This window comes from Anolis carolinensis, chromosome 5 (assembly GCF_035594765.1).
Source record: "Anolis carolinensis isolate JA03-04 chromosome 5, rAnoCar3.1.pri, whole genome shotgun sequence".
In the NCBI taxonomy this organism is placed as follows: Eukaryota; Metazoa; Chordata; class Lepidosauria; order Squamata; family Dactyloidae; genus Anolis; species Anolis carolinensis.
In genome coordinates, this window is record NC_085845.1 from 106,237,894 (window position 1) to 106,254,578 (window position 16,685).

At 38.1% G+C, this 16,685-nt stretch overlaps 1 protein-coding gene across 3 annotated transcripts in view; it reads right to left on the reverse strand.

The window, feature by feature from the left end:
- bod1l1 (biorientation of chromosomes in cell division 1 like 1) overlaps positions 1 to 16,685 on the reverse strand; it is a 64,094-nt gene that overhangs the window by 29,923 nt on the left and 17,486 nt on the right. For 2 of the 3 annotated variants that reach the window (XM_008119082.3, XM_062982097.1), the window contains exons 9-12: positions 16,233 to 16,308; positions 8,325 to 14,307; positions 5,317 to 5,384; positions 4,674 to 4,737 (exon numbers count right to left, since the gene is read on the reverse strand). In XM_008119082.3, the coding sequence (XP_008117289.2) occupies positions 4,674 to 4,737; positions 5,317 to 5,384; positions 8,325 to 14,307; positions 16,233 to 16,308 (6,191 nt within the window). Of the gene's footprint in view, positions 1 to 243; positions 1,091 to 4,673; positions 4,738 to 5,316; positions 5,385 to 8,324; positions 14,308 to 16,232; positions 16,309 to 16,685 lie in introns of those variants that run through there. The other variant, XM_062982098.1, reaches the window with a different exon arrangement.

The following is a 16,685-nucleotide window of genomic DNA, read 5'->3' on the forward strand; positions in this document are numbered from 1 at the left end:
GCTCCAGAATTTTCTTTTTGAAAAAAAAATATTTCCCCCATTTTTTAAATTCAAAATTTTAACAACTCCCTCCAAAATAACAATACTTATACATACATGTACATGTATTTGAAAGATTATATAACTACATAGCTTTTTAAACAACATACATCTTTACTCTAATAACATGCAACTCTAAAATACAAACACACGTACATAAATTAGTTTTAAAAAAGGATTTTCTGATTCTCTTGTTGGTTTCTTTATAGTTTAACATCTGCTTTCCTTCTTACGTCCATTAGATGATTTACATCTGCTTGTTTTTTTACATGAACAAATGAATATTGTGTCGTGATACAGCTGCCTCTTGAAGAGCCACCACACAATAAAAGTTCTTAAATGTTTATTAAATGATGTTTTAAACTCAAAAAACACTTAACTGCAGTGTTTCTTTTAAAAGGTAAAAGTCTTAGTTCAAAAGAAATCAAAAAGCAAGAACAAAAGGATAATCCGGATTATCTGGCTTATGTTTGATTATCGCATCAAACATAACACAAACGCTTCTAAAGCTGACGCCACGCAATGCTGTGGCTCAAAGGGCTAAAGAGGAGCTAAACGCTCCCAAAAGGCAGCAAACAGAAGCGTAGTCAAAAGCCAGGCCGAGTTTCAAAGACGAAAAGAGGAAACTAGAGACGCCAAGCCAGGAGCAAGCACAGATGTAGTCAGGAGTCAGACCAAGTTCAGTAGCCAGAAACGCCGAGGTAGAAACGCCAAAGCAAGGGCGCTAAAGCAGGGACGTCGAGGCAAGCACCAAGCTGGAAATGCTGAAGCAGGCTCACCGAAGCGAACGCCAAACTGGAAGTGCCAGAGCAGGAAAGCCAATGCAAATGCCAAACTGGAAACGCCGGAGCAGGAACGCCAAAACAAACACCAAGCTGGAAACGTCGGAGCAGGAACGCCAAAGCAAATGCCAAACTGGAAACGCCGGAGCAGGAACGCCAAAGCAAACGCCAAACTGGAAACGCCAAACTGGAAACGTCGTTGTCAGGAGCCGAACAGGAGTCAGAAGCCAGGAACACCGAAGCAAGATTCAATCCGGATTATCAGGAAGCTGTACACCCAAGGAGAACAGGCAGCGACAATGTCCCCAAAACGACACCTTGCCTTCTGCAAGGCAATAGCTCTTGAAACTCCACTTTTAACTTACTCATCGGAGTCCAATGCTGATGAGGCCTCCACCCTGTTCTCATCATCCTCAGCTGATCTTGATCTCATTTGTGGACCTCGCCTCTCATCCCTCCAGTCCCTCCATCTTTGTTCAAGACTTAGATCTCCCCATGTCCCAGGAGTATGAGAGGCTTTGCCAATCCCCTGATGCAGCCCCATGAGCTGGCTCATCATCCACATTTACTTGAGTCCAATCAACACTCTCCATCTCACTCCCAGACCCATCATTCCCAGAGAACCCTTCAAATGTCTCCTCATCCGTGGGAGCAGTGAGTATATCCCGGATCTTTTTCCTTTCTCTTTCCTCATCTGACTCCTGCTCTCGAGTAGACCTTTTAGTTCCTCTACTCTCTGTGAAATCATCATCCTCCAACATGGACTCTTCATCACTAGAAAACCCATAAAATGTCTCATCCTCTGAAGGAGCCATAAGTATTTCCTGGACCCGCTTTACTTGTTGTTCTTCATCAAGCACCTGCTCTCTATTAGCTCTTTTTCTCCTTCCAGCTGTTTCACCCATAGAACCATTACTGCCCCTTGGCCCAACTACAACATATTGCAACACTTTATATCTCCAAATTTGTACATATTTTCTTCTAATTATATGTTTTTAAGCTTGTGTAATGTGTTTTTATTAATTATTGTTAATTGTTTAAATGTACTGTTGATTTTTATTGATTTTGTTGGGGCATTGCATTTTGCCAGTTGTAAGCCGCCTTGAGTCCCCTCAGGTGAGAAAGGCGGGGTAAAATGTTGTAAATAAATAAATTCTTCCTTACATATGTATAGATAGAAAAGTTTCCATTATTTTTAGAATGTGTTCAGTGATTTACCCCTCAACAAAACCTGTTCGTTTCTATTAGTTCCCACATCTTCACAGTCCAATCTTTTTTTTGGTATTTCTGTCTTTTTTCACTGCGGAGCATACAGGATTCTTGCTGCTGTTAACATGTATCGCAGAATTCTTTCATGTTCCTTTTTTAATTTGATCATCAGTTCTAGTAATATGAATTCTGGTTGGAAGCTTATTCTTATTTTCAGAATTTTTTGGATTACCCTGTGGATTTGAATTTGTCTCCAAAATATTTTGGCCTTTTTATAGGTCAATTACATATGGCAGTAAAGAGACAATATTGGGGGAAGTGGGCAACTTTGTCTCATTCCCTTCTGGATTTTGCATGAGTATGCTAAATCTCCATTTACTAGGACATTTTCATATTGCATGTTGTAAATTGTTTTCACCCATGATGTATAATCATATTTTCTATAAGGAATATAAAAAAATTCTTATTTCAGTTTATCTAAGGCATTGTCTGCTTTCCCTCCTTCCTTTACATATACCTTGTGAGGGGAAAAAATCTAATTGCTAAAGAAAAAGCCGTGAAAATGGAGGGCCAGCCAGACTCCGTATCCGACAGTTTCCATCAGTGCCTTGAGGCCGTTACTGGATGGTTGCATGCCAGCAGGTTGAGGGTGAATCCAGCGAAGACGGAGATCCTTTGGCTGGGCCGTCCGGGTGGGAGGGAGATCCAGCTGCCTACCCTGGATGGCGCGACACTACGTCCGTCATCTTCTGTAAAAGGTGTCTTATTGGACCCTCTGCTCACAATGGAGGCCCAGGTCTCTGCTGTGAGCAGATCTGCGTTTTTCCATCTACGTCAGGCTAGGCGACTGGCTCCCTACCTATCTAGGAACAACCTGGCTACGGTGATCCAGGCGATGGTCATCTCGAGGCTCGACTACTGCAATGCCCTCTACATTGGCCTTCCTCTGTCAGTGATCCGGAAACTGAAGCTGGTGCAGAATGCGGCGGCTCGTCTTCTCGCCGGGGTGCCGGCGAGGTGGCGTATTACCCCAATTCTACAACAGCTGCACTGGCTACTGATTGAGTACCGGATTACTTTCAAGATACTGGTTCTAACCTTTAAGGCCTTACATGGTTTGGGGCCGGCGTACCTGAGGGCCCGCTTATCCCCCTACCAACCCCAGAGATTTCTTCGGTCCGAAGACCAAAATTTGCTTGAAGTCCCTAACATACGGACTTATCATTTGTCTTCCACTAGGCAAAGAGCCTTCTCGATTGTAGCCCCTCATTTATGGAATGCCTTGCCAGTTGAAACTCGAACTATCCGAGACCTACTTGCCTTTCGGAAAGCCTGCAAAACCTTGCTCTTCCGACAAGCTTTCAATGGGTGAAAAACTCGGAGCTATATCTGTTTTTATTGTTTTTATTGTTATTTTAAAGCTAAGTGTATTGTTTTAATCTATTTCTGTAAACCGCTCCGAGCCAAACTGGGAGTATACAAATCTAATAATAAACAAATAAATAAATAAATAAAATAAGATCTCTAGCTTGCTTTCTCTTTTACAAAAATTCTTCATGACATGGCTCCACTATCACCTGACAACACTCCTCCCCCTAGGAGCAGAGAAATAGAAAAGTGTTGTTAATCCTCCTTCTGCTCAGCATGCACAACAGCAAAGGATTTGGAAGGAACACTACTTTGTTCACTCCCAGATACAGACAGGCAGAGAGGCCCTGGGGTGGAAGGGTCATGCTTATAGCACCAGGCAGGAAGCCTGTGGCTCCCAACTGCTTATTTCAATGTTTAAAATTCCAGTTTACTGGAACTTCCTATTGTAAACTTGGAATATAACTAGCTACTGGTATTATTCCAACTCCTCCTCGTGAAGAAAATGTTAATTAAAAACCATTTAAACTGCATACATACTTTTTATTGTGACTGCTTATGCATACAATAGAGAATTTTTCATTTTTTGCTGTCAAGTAGAGTTAGTTGTTCAAATGGCAAGAGGGTGTTTACATTCCTTGCAGTCTTAGATTATGAAATTCCCCATCTGCTGTGAACTCTCAGCTCTGACCGAAGACATGATTCTCTCTTTAACAACTTCCTTTACCTAGCTTGAATTATATGAAAAACCAGAGGGATTGTTCTAAAACACATCTAATGGAGAAAGAATTGCATGCCAAACAAATATTATACAGCAATCTTGTTTACATATAATAGCAGCAACATATCCTTGAAAATATGTGGCCTTGTAAAAATATTGTTTGGTCACATATACTCAGGTTAGTTTAGAAAAGTTATTTCTTTTGGCAACATGCTGCTGGGCAATTCTGGAAGCTGTAGTCCAATCAGCTTTGACAGTTGCTCACATCTACCTCTCCCCTTAAGTCAGTAGAGGAAGATCTGATAGTAAATCTAGTAAGTCTAGTAAATCAATTTCAGTCCTAAATGTGGGGTCTTAACTGGAATGAAATTTAGGATTTCATTCTGTTTAGCAAAAATTGCTATTTTGTGCTTAGCTTTTCAGACTTATTTAACACACCAAATACTACAGAGTAATGGACAATGTGGCCCATCGATTTTATTTAGGTATATGTAAAACACTTTAATGATACCCAAGGGACTGATGAATTACAGCAATACGAAGCCTGAATTTACCTTTAAGAATATCTTCTGGGTGATCCTTGGCACAGAGATGTTCAAGTACAGTATTTCTCATACCCTATGAAGTCAAGGAAGGAACATAATTTCAGAATTAATATCAACATCTGTGGACAGTTTGCTTCCTACTAGAGTCAAGGAAATATATATTGGGTCCTGGGTATTCGCTAGGGCTTAAGATTCCAGAAGACATCCCATGGCAAGTCTCAGTAAAGTAAGTGAGAGTTGGGCAAGATGCACAATGAGGCCGTGATGGGAGAATTTCTCAAGATATTGTATTAAGAGAAAAAGTCTTATTCCAGTACTGTTCTGGTACACAAATGTTAATATACAGAAGAAAGGCTTCAAAATCCTTCTGTAATTTGCAAACCACAAATAATCCCTTCCCTGCATCTACACTGAAATTGCATCTAAATGGCTAGCTACAACATGGGATGTGGCTTTGGCAATATTGCACAAATATATCAAGTTATTTTGAGGCATGAAAGGTACATTTTAAAAATACGCTTTCATGACTTCGGTGTTAAATTTATTAATCGACTTCTTTTAAAAATATTTATATAATGTTATTTTTCTATTGAATAAATCCCATATTTGTATCTTAAAATATTTCAAAAGTATTTCAAAGATATCACAATACCTCATCAGCTCGAAGCTTTGTGTTTTCTTCCAGTTCTTCTGCTGTAACAGAAAGCATCTCTTTATTGCCTAACAAAAGTAATGTAAACATTTATAGCACATTAGATTATATATGTTGCAATCCTCCTGCTGTACTGTGTATATTAGACTTTTTATTATTAATATGAATTCTCTGAATTCTTGATCAGTATGCAAGACTGTCATCCCACTAGTGCAAATTATAATGACTTCATGGATATCTAGTTCTCAGCTGTGCAACTGATGTTTACAGTTATTGATTGTAGCAATTCACACGACACATTTAATATCCAGTTTTTTTATCCTCCTTGCCATTTTCCATTTCATTTAGAAATGCAGTTAACTATGTCCCCAAATTCAGTTGAGTATCCAATTAGCAGTCATGTTTCAACCTATGGCAAATTGTAATAGTATAGCCATTTTAAATACAGTTGAAATCCAAAAATGTCTATTTAACTATTTTCAATTTTTAATTGAAATTCCATTGCATTCCTAATGTTTTTATAATTACTTTTCATTAGTTCTATTTAGGCCAATAGTTCTAAATATCATGGAGGTTTCTTACTCTAGGAATAGTTTGCTTAATTTTACTTTGTTATCTACTGATTTTAACCCTAATACATAGGGATAGATTTTGTTATGATGTATTTAATCCCAACGAAAGTTGATTATCATCCTAATAAGAACTTGCTGCATTTTCTGAGTCAATGTGAATTTCAATGTTTCATTTATCTCACATGGTACACCTTTGCTCCATCGCATCACGGTTTGCTGAAAAGTGGCTCACTTGCTCTCCAAAATATTACATTGGCTAACAAATATAGCACAAGAAATTCATTAGAACCATTGTTCTATTTCTATTATAAAACTATAAATAACAAATGGTGGAATCTTGGGGAAACTTTTTAGTTTTGTGTGGGGGGATGAGAAAATTGCTCAGGGAATAATTGCTGCAGAATTTAACTTTGGCAAACCAATTTTGTTCCCTGGTGCATGAAGACTGAAGGGTACATAATTTCTTTTCAGCCTGCTTTTGTTAATGATCCCAGTCAATTGTCCGTATTTCTGTCAGTTTTCCTTCCCACTCTCTTAATTTAATGGGTAATTTAATCTTTTGAATTAAATTTCAGCTATTACTCAATTGAAGGCTTCCTCTGTATCTCTCTCCTTTTACCTGTAAATTTACCATCACTTTTAATTGTGATACCTACTTAATCCTTGCCAAGGTATTCTTGAAGGCTGACATGTAAGATATTAAGGAGTGCAGATTTACCTGTCAGAAATGCATTCTTCTTTTGTGAGCCTCATTTCCAGATACAGTGATTGCATAAAACCATATTTTTTTATTGTGAACTTGTCCCAGCAACTCTCCATTTTCTAAAATCTACAATACCTTGTATTATTTCATGGTGCAGCAGTTCAGATTTTAAAGTGCTAATATCTACCTTTGCCTCACACCTTTACTTCTGTCCCATACCGCCTGTGGCTTGTTTGGTAGGAACATCTTGTGGCTGCTCCCTAACTCTTGCACTCTATCCCTTAGAGCAGTGGTTCCCAACCTTTGGGCCTCCAGATGTTTTGGACTTCAACTCCCAGAAATCCCAGTCAGCTGTTAGGAAGTATGGGAGCTGAAGTCCAAAACACCCGGAGGCCCAAAGGTTGGGAACCACTGCCTTAGAAGACCCCATTCCTATTCTCCTTCTGTCAGCAAACCAAAAACATTTCTCTGCCTTCAGGCTGTGTGGGTTTTTAATGCTGTATGGGGTTGTCTTTAAGGTTTTATGCAAACCTTTAACAAATTTTAATTATTTTAATGGCTTAAAAAACACATTTATACCTTTTATTAATTGTATAATTTTGATTTGAAAGCCTCGGACTGTTGGATCCATTAATACGAAGGGCCAATGATATTTTTTTGCTGGTGAATTTTTCTGCTTTCCTAGGTTTTTAATTTCAGCTGCGCTTTTACTGTGCTGATGGTTTTGAGTTTTATATTTTATAGGCTATGCAAATCACTGCAATTTTCAACTAAAGGATAGTACAGGCATATTTTAAATGAATTTGATTTTTGAAATTGAAGATTTTTGAGCTGGTCAATGTGTTAACTGCTATCTTTAATATATTAAAATTCTTCTAATTACTTCAGTTGAGTTTCTTCTGCACCTGCTTTTTGTCACTTCTTGTAATGTGCAAAGCAGCCCAAAGAAACACTTTCAGAAAGTACTAGATGTTTCCATTTAAAATATATTATGTTGTATTACCAAGGTTGTTTTCCCTTTTGTCAATGATGGCTCTTTCATTTGTAAACATGGGGAAACTTTAGAGATGTTTATACAATATGGATGTTTAACAATTAGGACTCTTATATTGCTGGTTTACAACCTGAGAGGCAATAACAAAGCAAGAAAAAGAAATCATCAATTAACTGGAAAGATAATATATACACAATATGGCCAATGCTAAAAAAGGAGGAGGAATACATATACAGAGGGTACCAAAAACACAGTGGAGAATTTAGTGTTAAAGAGACAGCAGGGAGTAGCAAATGGATGTCAATACAAAAAGGCATAAGGAAAGCGGAACATCAATTGAAATACTAGGGCAATGTACATTAATATGATCTCCCCTTCTATACAGCTCATGGTGGACAACACTTGGTCATTTAAGCCTACTTTAAAACAAAAAGCAAATGTAATTTTAATTTTTTTTGGCAGCAAAAAACCAAAAGAACCAACAAAACCAAAACTATTTAAAACAAGGATTTTCCAATCAGCTTTTCCCAATTGCCACCAGAACTTAGTGGTGCAGTTCACAGGAGTCCAGCCTATGGCAGGTTGTGGGACAGAATCCTCCCTTAGCTATAAAAATTGTCCATCTTGATATAACTGAGGAACTACAAGATAATTTAGCATATTAGCTGCCTGGAAAGTCTAAATGTCAAAAATTGTGATATTTCATAAGAACCCATTGAGAAAGCTGAAAGAACCATACCATTGTTGTCCACTTTACTCCCATGAGAAAATGCTTCTGGATTATGATGTTCTTCCACTTTAACATTTTTGCTGGCCAAGCCATATTGACTGCATAAATTTGTTTTGCTATCAAGCACTTTTCTGTCTTCAGAATTTTGTAGTAATGTCATTGAAGATTCCTTGTTGGGAGAGTCCCTTGTTTCAGGAAGGCCAGTTTTTAATTCTGTATTCAGATTAACATCATCTGTTTCTAAATTCTCATTCCCTTTCTCTTTTTCCTGTGGGATACCAGATGGACTTGATGAATCTTCAGTGTGTTGTCTACTGTCTTGGGTTCCATTTTCCTGTTTGGTGGCTTCCATGGAGGATCCATCACTAACCAAGGAATTCAAATAAAGATCTGTCCCACCAATAACAGATTTCACTGTATTTGAAGGAATTTCTATGTCTTCTGTATTACTGTTCTTAGATGGAGTTGATTCCTCCAAAGCACCATCAGTCTCCCCTTTTTGTAATTTTTGGCTATCTCTGTGAATCACAGCTGAAGAGATCTCATTGTTTTCTGGGGCTGGCAACATGTTGCAGTCAGATTCACTGGCGACCACTGCAATTTTCTTTTCATCCTCTACTTCTATGCTTGCAAAGGAAAGTGGAGTTTTTTCTGAGGCAACAGGTGTGGATTCTTCTGAGGCACCAATGGTGGAGACACTGTCACATTCTGTCATTGTTCTGACAGAGATATTTGTACTGTTTCCTGGATTCTCGATGCTCAAGGTGGCCAAGCGCTGATCAGGTTTAGTGTTATCAATAATGAGCTGATGAGCTTCATAGTCTGTCCTCTCTTGTGTCAAATCTGTATCATTTTGGTTGATTTTCTCTGTGCTTTGAACAAGTAAGTCAGATTTTTGGCTTCCTACTTCTTGGACAGCCTTGCATTCTTCTGTTTCTCCCATAGTATCCCCATTTCTCTCTTTAGCTTCAATTGGCACTAAGTTATCCCTGGTGGCTTGGTGGCAACCTTCTGTTGTAGTGATAGTGGAAGTCTCAAGCTTCCTGTCTGTACTAGGCACCTGATTCACAGCGTCTGTTTCTGTAGAAAATACAGAAGTCTCAACATTTTCTGTTGAACTTGTTGAGATTACAGTTGTATCAGTAGATTGTTCTACTCTTAAGGCAACACGCTGAGCATCACTTTCAGTGTCTTCTTGGGAAATGGGCATCTCGGTTTCGTCAATAATGCTTGTGGAAATTACAGAACACTCATCTCTTTCTTCTTTGCCTTCAACTATATAACTTTCACTAGACCTCCCAGCAGATACAATGGGATTGGAAACTGCATTAACCCCCAAGCTGGTAGTCATTTCTGATTTAACAGCAGCAAACAGACTCTTGTCATCTTCCACTGTTAAACTTGGCATAGGAGCTTCAAAGTCTTCCAAAATACTTGTAGGACCTTTACTTGATTCAACAGCAGGTCCAGGTCTCATACATTCAACAGAGGTGCTTGGCATGGGAACACTGAAATCTTCTGCATCTATTAGACATGTGGTTTCATCTCTGTTTGCAACTTCATGTGCTGATTTTTGCTCACTATGCTCTTCAGTGGAACAGTGTATGGGGTTTGGGCATACTTTGACCACACTTGTTGAGATTGTCTCACCTTCATCTTTATCATCTTGATTAGCAGATGCTTGAGGAATAGTTACTTTTTTAGAGATGACCTTAAACAAACTTTCACATTCCTCACCATCTAAATAAGATGTGGTACTCTCACTTTTCCCTTCTCCAGCTGACAGTTCATCTATACTTTGGGTATTTGAGGTTGCACTGATCATATCACATTTAAATTTCTCAGCAAGTAGAGATCCTTCTTTTCTTACCACAGCAGACATAATATGTTGATTTCCTGGATCAGTACTGGTAGTACTACTCTCAACTACACCCTTTGTGCTGTTGCTGATGTCACCAGTTGTCATTTCTTTCTCTAAGTCCATCATGCTGCCAACAGCATCTTTATCTGTGTTTGAATTAAGTTCATCTAACCTTTCTCCAGCCTGACTCACAGCTTGAGAGACAGAGGCTGTAGCTTCAACACAAACTAGCACTCTTTCACTTTCATCTGTTCCTGTACATGCTAGAGTGTTTTCTGTTTCCTCATTATCTCTTCCAGTACTAGTAACAAAATTTTCTCCTTCTTCATCTTCTTCTTTTGCACCTGTGCTGGTCACACAACGTTCATCATCATAAGAGCTTTGAGTGAACTCCAGGACATTTTCTTCAGTTCTATCTTCCGTGCTGAATGTGGCATTATTATATTTTTCTTCTGTATCTGAAGCTGCTGCAAAACCTTCATTGCTGTCTTCCAGGCCAGCACAAGCAGGTGCAGCTTCAGGGTCATCTTCTCTTGTTATGCCTGTACTGGTAACAGCACTCTCACCATTAATAATGTCTTCACTTTTGTCAGCATGTGGTCCAGTTGCTACATGATTGTCACTTTCAGCAAATACTCCAGTTACAACACCCTCTTCCTGTGAATCCGTGCCAGTCACTGAACAAATAGCTGAGAAAACATTTGCTCCTACTGTACCTGTGCATGTCACAGCACCCTCAGCTCCTTTAACTTGCTCAGTACCAGTTGCATTATTTTGGCATTCATCTTGATTTCCAGTTATCATAGATCCATTCTGAGCTTCAGTGCCTGCACTGGTTACAGCACCATCACTTTCTAGTTCACCAGTGCAGATAACAACACTGCCAAAGGTGCTTGTTCCACCAGAAACAGAAGCCATACATCTTTCTTCAGAGCCTGCACTGGTCACAGCGTCATCTTTCTCTTCTACTGTAAAACTATTCATACTCTGATCACGTTCAATTCCACTTTGATTGAAAAATTGTTTAGTACCTTCTTCTGCATAATTCACAATGCATTCAGCACTCTCTCCCTCTTTTGTAGTGGTTGAGGAGCTTTCACATACTGAAAGGCCTTCAGTAATGCTACCACTTTCTTCAGCTGCTGTAACAGTACACTCACCAAAGCACTTTTCTCTTTCAAAGTGGACACCTTCCTTATTTTTGGTCCAAGTGCCCACAATGAAACCTTCATCTGCTTCTATACTTGTACAACTCAGAGTAGTCTTACTATTCTCTTCTGAACAAGTAATGGTGGCATCACGTTCTCTCTGCAAATTTGAAACACCTTCTTTTCGTAGTTCTCCTTCAGTACTACTGGCTGTTACAGCACTTCCAACAGTTCTCTCTGTGCTTGTTCCTATAACAAGTGCATCAATCTCCATGCCACTGCAAGTACTAACACAATTGCTACCTCCTACACTGCTGCCTACCACACTGTTATCACTTTGTGGCCTTGTATCACCACCTTTTCCTTCTGCTTCATTCACTATTGCAGAAACTTTGTTTATATCTTCTGGAACATTTTCTGGTATTGACCTTGAAGATAATTCTGTTATATCATAAGCATTATTACTTTCCTTTGTTTCAATTTTTCCTTCGATGGCATCTTCATTGTTTTTTGCCGAAGGACCTGAACTGTCCTTTCCTTCCTCCAATATGGTTATGGCAAAGTTGTCTACACTTACATGTGTAACTTGTATAGCTGGGCCACAAAAACTCTCATTCTTAATAGTATCAGCCAATGAGCTTTTAGTTCTTTCTTGCACAACAGCTTCTTGAATGCCACTTAGAGAACTCACATTTTCTTCAGGTGCTTCTGGGCAACTTAGATGGCTCTTGCCATCTGCGCTTATTACATCCATGTTGGTATTATCACCATATTTTATGTTACTACTGAGTTCAATGATGTTCTTTTGTTCTGTTTTAACCATAGGTATTTGATGATCAGAAATAGTATTTTTCATACATGGACCATCAAAATTAAAAGATTTCTCTTTAGATGTACAACTCAAAGGCACCATAACTTCTCCCAGATCTTTATCCATAGATTTCTGATGGATAACATCTTCTCTAGAGGAGATGTTTGTTGGAGGACTGCTCTCTTCGCTTAGTGTAATGGTATTTTTAACATTTTTTGAAGTGTGAACATCCTCAGTTATAGTTTGGAATTGTAGCTTTGCATTCTCTTTTGGAGATGAATGAAGCAAAACTTTATCACTTGTTTCATTTTCAACAATTGCACGGCATTGCTTCTGTTTGCTGGATCCTACATTCTTTGAAGACTGTTTAAAGGTGTCATTTTGTGTACTGATTTCTTTTGTAGAAAAAAGTTCCTTTTGTTTGGGATTAACAACACCTGAAAGAGAAGACTTTGATAGTTCTTTAGTATGTAAAGTTTCAGTAAACTCATTTGTTGAATTATGATGCACCTGGTCCTTGGCAGAAATTTTACATTTAGTTGCTTGTTGAGAGTTATGACTTCTCTCTCCTTCAATGTGATGATGTGCATTACCATGTCTTTGTTCTGACTCAACTTCCACTTGCTCTTGGCTTTGTTCTGAATGTAATGAGTGCCCACTAGTACACTCAGTCTTTTGAAGGGCTGGGATAGGAACAGCTACAGAAGTAACCAGTTTTTCCCCTCGCACATCTATTTCTTGGGATGACACACTTCCTTTTCTGTTTTCACTAGATATTCTTTTAGTAAGTCTTTTATCAGTGTATGGACTATTTTCTTGCATCTTTGTATAATTCTCTGTTTGCTTAACACTTTTGTCCACTGGTTTGTTGTCATTTTCTCTCTTTTTTGTTTCTTTACTAACGTGCCTCACGCTTCTACTTTTGTGACCTTCTGCTGATAATTTCTTTTCCAGTCTGGCACTGCCTAGATCTTTATCACTCTTAGTTTTCTCTTTTACAGATGATTTTTCTGCTGACTTAAATCTATGACTAAAATCTTTTTGGGAACTACTAACAGAATGTGCTTCACTTTCAAGTTCCAATTCTATAGAATTTTCTTCAAATACTTTAATTTCACTTCTAGATTTCCCCTGCTTATCTATATCATTCTCTTCTGTATTCTTATCTTTGTCCAATTTTTGTACAGATTCCTGCTTAGAGGAACTGTTTTGTGATTCATTTTCAGGTACTTTGATTACTTTGCTATGGCTCTTGGACTTTGATTTTAATGACAACCTTTCTTCCGATGCACTCTTTGATTTTCGTCTGTCTTTTTGTATACTGTCACTTTGCTTTAAATTGTTATCTAAATTACTTGAGTCTGCATCATGCTTATCCTCAGAAGAACTTTCACTCTTCCTTGATGTTGCAGAACTATGTTGCTTTGATATACTCTGAGATTCTTTCGGTGGCCTAGAATCACTTAACAATCTTTTGGATTTGTGTTCTGTTCTCAATTTATCTGTGGAAGCTGGTCTGTCTTTTCTGTTGCTCTCTTTGCGTGTATTCTCTTCATTTCTGGAAGTATGATCAGAAACTGTTTTCACATCTTTGCTGCTTACTGATGTTTTCCTTTCACTTCTATGCTTGTTCTTCCTTTCAGCTTTATCATCTGACAAAGTCCTCAACAGTTGATTATACTTCTGGAAATTCTCTTCGCTCTTTAAACCTCTCTGAGATGGCAAACATTCTACCTCTTCAGCTGTTTTATGAACACCATCTCCTTTATATTTATGCTTTATTAATGATTTATCTTCAGAAATACTTCTCTCTTTTTCATTTCTATCTTTTGATGATCTAGCCTCTTTCTTGGGTACAGTTTTAACATTTTGAGTTTCTGAATCATCCTTTTTAATATGTTTTTCCGTTTTAAATACTGTTCTCTGCTTCTGAGATTCTTCTGGATTATTCTCTGCTTTGTCAATCTGAGACTTGGTATCACATAGTTCACCATCTTGTTGTATTCCCTCCATTTGGAAAGAACTAGATGTTTTTCTTTTGTGTTCTTTTTCTATTTTGGAATCACTTCTATTTTCATCAGTTATATGCACTGACTCAGGAAGTTTTTTAACAAGTTTATTCCCTTCAGTTTTCCCTTGGCTGGCCTTCACTTCTTTTGCCTTTTCACCACTCTGCAAGAAAAATACAACTGACTGTTAGGTGATTTCTTTCTACAAATTGTGCATATTTTATTTACACCCTGGACTGGATTCAGACTTCTGTTTAAATTGAGTTATGTCATTCCTATTGGAAGGCAGTTATTTCCTCTGATTACTACTACAACACCACTTCTGCCCCCAACAATGCTCCAGAGAGCTAGATGACTTACTGACACAGCAAGGGAGGAGGCAACAAAGGAGAAAACTGCATGAGAGGAAACAATTGCTTCACCAATCTCTAGCATGGCTACATAGGCCTGCCTTGTTTCCTCCACCACATGGACACTTGTGGATTGCATTTTTGGGAATTACAGGGAAAACAAGACTCTGTTCCTTACTTCACGATGAATTGTATCTCGCTACCTCCCAGAGCTGCAATTTTCTATTTTTCTAATAAAATCAACAACCAATTTTGCAGTGGAGGTCATCCACAGCTCCAGAAACTGCACAAAAGATCCCTGCCACAGGAGAGAACCTCTGCTGACTCTCTGTTCCCTCTTTGAAGAGAAGAAATCTTTCGAGTCATAGTGGAGCTTTTCTTAGTCAAACTCATTATCAAAGCCGTTGTGCCGTTTTAATTATAGTTTTTGAATATAACTGGGAAATCAGTGCAAAGCTATTCACCTGGCTAACTGATACTACATTTTTAATGTTTTCCGCAAAAGACAAAAAGCAAAAGCATCTGATCCAGTGTCAAATGAATCATATTGACAAGAAAATACGGGCAAGATGTGAGCTGGCAAATATGTTCACTGATAATCATTCAAAAGAACCACAAAGACGAACTACTAAATGATAAGGTCCCTTAAAATTGTCTGTCCTGTTCCCTGGTTTGGAAGCCTACCATTTCTGTAAGCATGTCAGGTGTAGATGGTTTGCATCACGACTCAGTAAGAAGGGAGATCTTGATACTCTATTCTATATTCTCCTAGCTTAAGGACATAGCTTTAACAGCATTATCCAACTCTTCTTCCTCAGCATACAGGAACATGCCTGAAGATCAGTACAATTAGATAAGCCGCTAAATATCAAATTTTGACAGACTTAAGGGGAAAAAAGCACAATGGAGTTATCTTTGATTCAGATTGTCTGAATTTGCCAGGACTAAATTAGTACCTAACTGACTTGCCTTCGCAGACTGAACATCAGTAAACTGACTAACATCTAGAGTCATTAGTTATGGAGCCAAGTGACTGAATCTGATCTACTTTCTCTGATATGATTAACTTCACCCAAATCAGCTGGACTCAAACTGCCTCTTTCCTCATAGATTCTAAATGCCGGTAACCAGAACAAATTCCTGCTTTAACATGAAAATTTCATAACTGTTCCTGCCAGCTGCTAGTGCTTTTTCTTCTGACAATAGAATTATGAAAAACCTATTACACAGTACAGGTTGAGCATTCCTTATCTGGAAATCCAAAATACTTCAAAATTCCTAATTGTCCACATGGGTGGCTGAGATAGTGACACTTTGTTTTCTGATAGTTCAATGTACAAAATATTTAAGGCACAATATTAAAATATTGTGAATAACATTACCTCCAGGATATGCCTAGATAATATATATGAAATATAAATGAATTTTGGTTTAGACCTGGGTCACATCTTCACGGCATTTCATTTTATATGTAGATGAAAATGTAGATATTCCAAAATCCAAAATACTTTTGGTCCAAGCATTTATAATGAAAATTCCTCAACCTGTACTGCTAGATATAATAAATGTACAAAATAACAAATTAAATGACACAATAAACCAGAAAACTAATGATAACGTATGGTATAATAAGTGATCATTGGTCAAAGTTCTTATATTTGCAACTTACAAAGCATAAGTCAATCTAATAGCAGTACAGCTCTGAGAGTTATTAATACTGTTTCAAATTAGGACTTACTTCATTTATTTTCAGAGGCTCTTCAAGGTCTTCCTCAGGTTGTTCGTGTTTTTTCTTTCTGCCTTCTTCATCATGTCTGAAACATTTTAATGATATAGCAACTGAGCCCAATATTTTCTAGCAGGTCTACCACCATTAAATAAATCTGAGTTTGAAATAAGCATGATGCTGTCCCTATTATCTTTACAAAGAATATTGAAGATTTTGCCTTTTATGGCCCTTCATTAAGTTTACCCGAGGGCCCTTCCACACAGCCATATAACTCAGAATATCAAGGCAGAAAATCCCACAAAATCTGCTTTGAACTGGGTTATCTGAGTCCACACTGCCATATATTCTAATTCAAAGCAGAAAATGTGGGATTTTATTCATGTGTGGAAGGGGACTGACTGAATTTCTGAGGTTGTGGATCTTAATATAGTCTGTTAGGCAAGGCAATAACATATTCTGCCC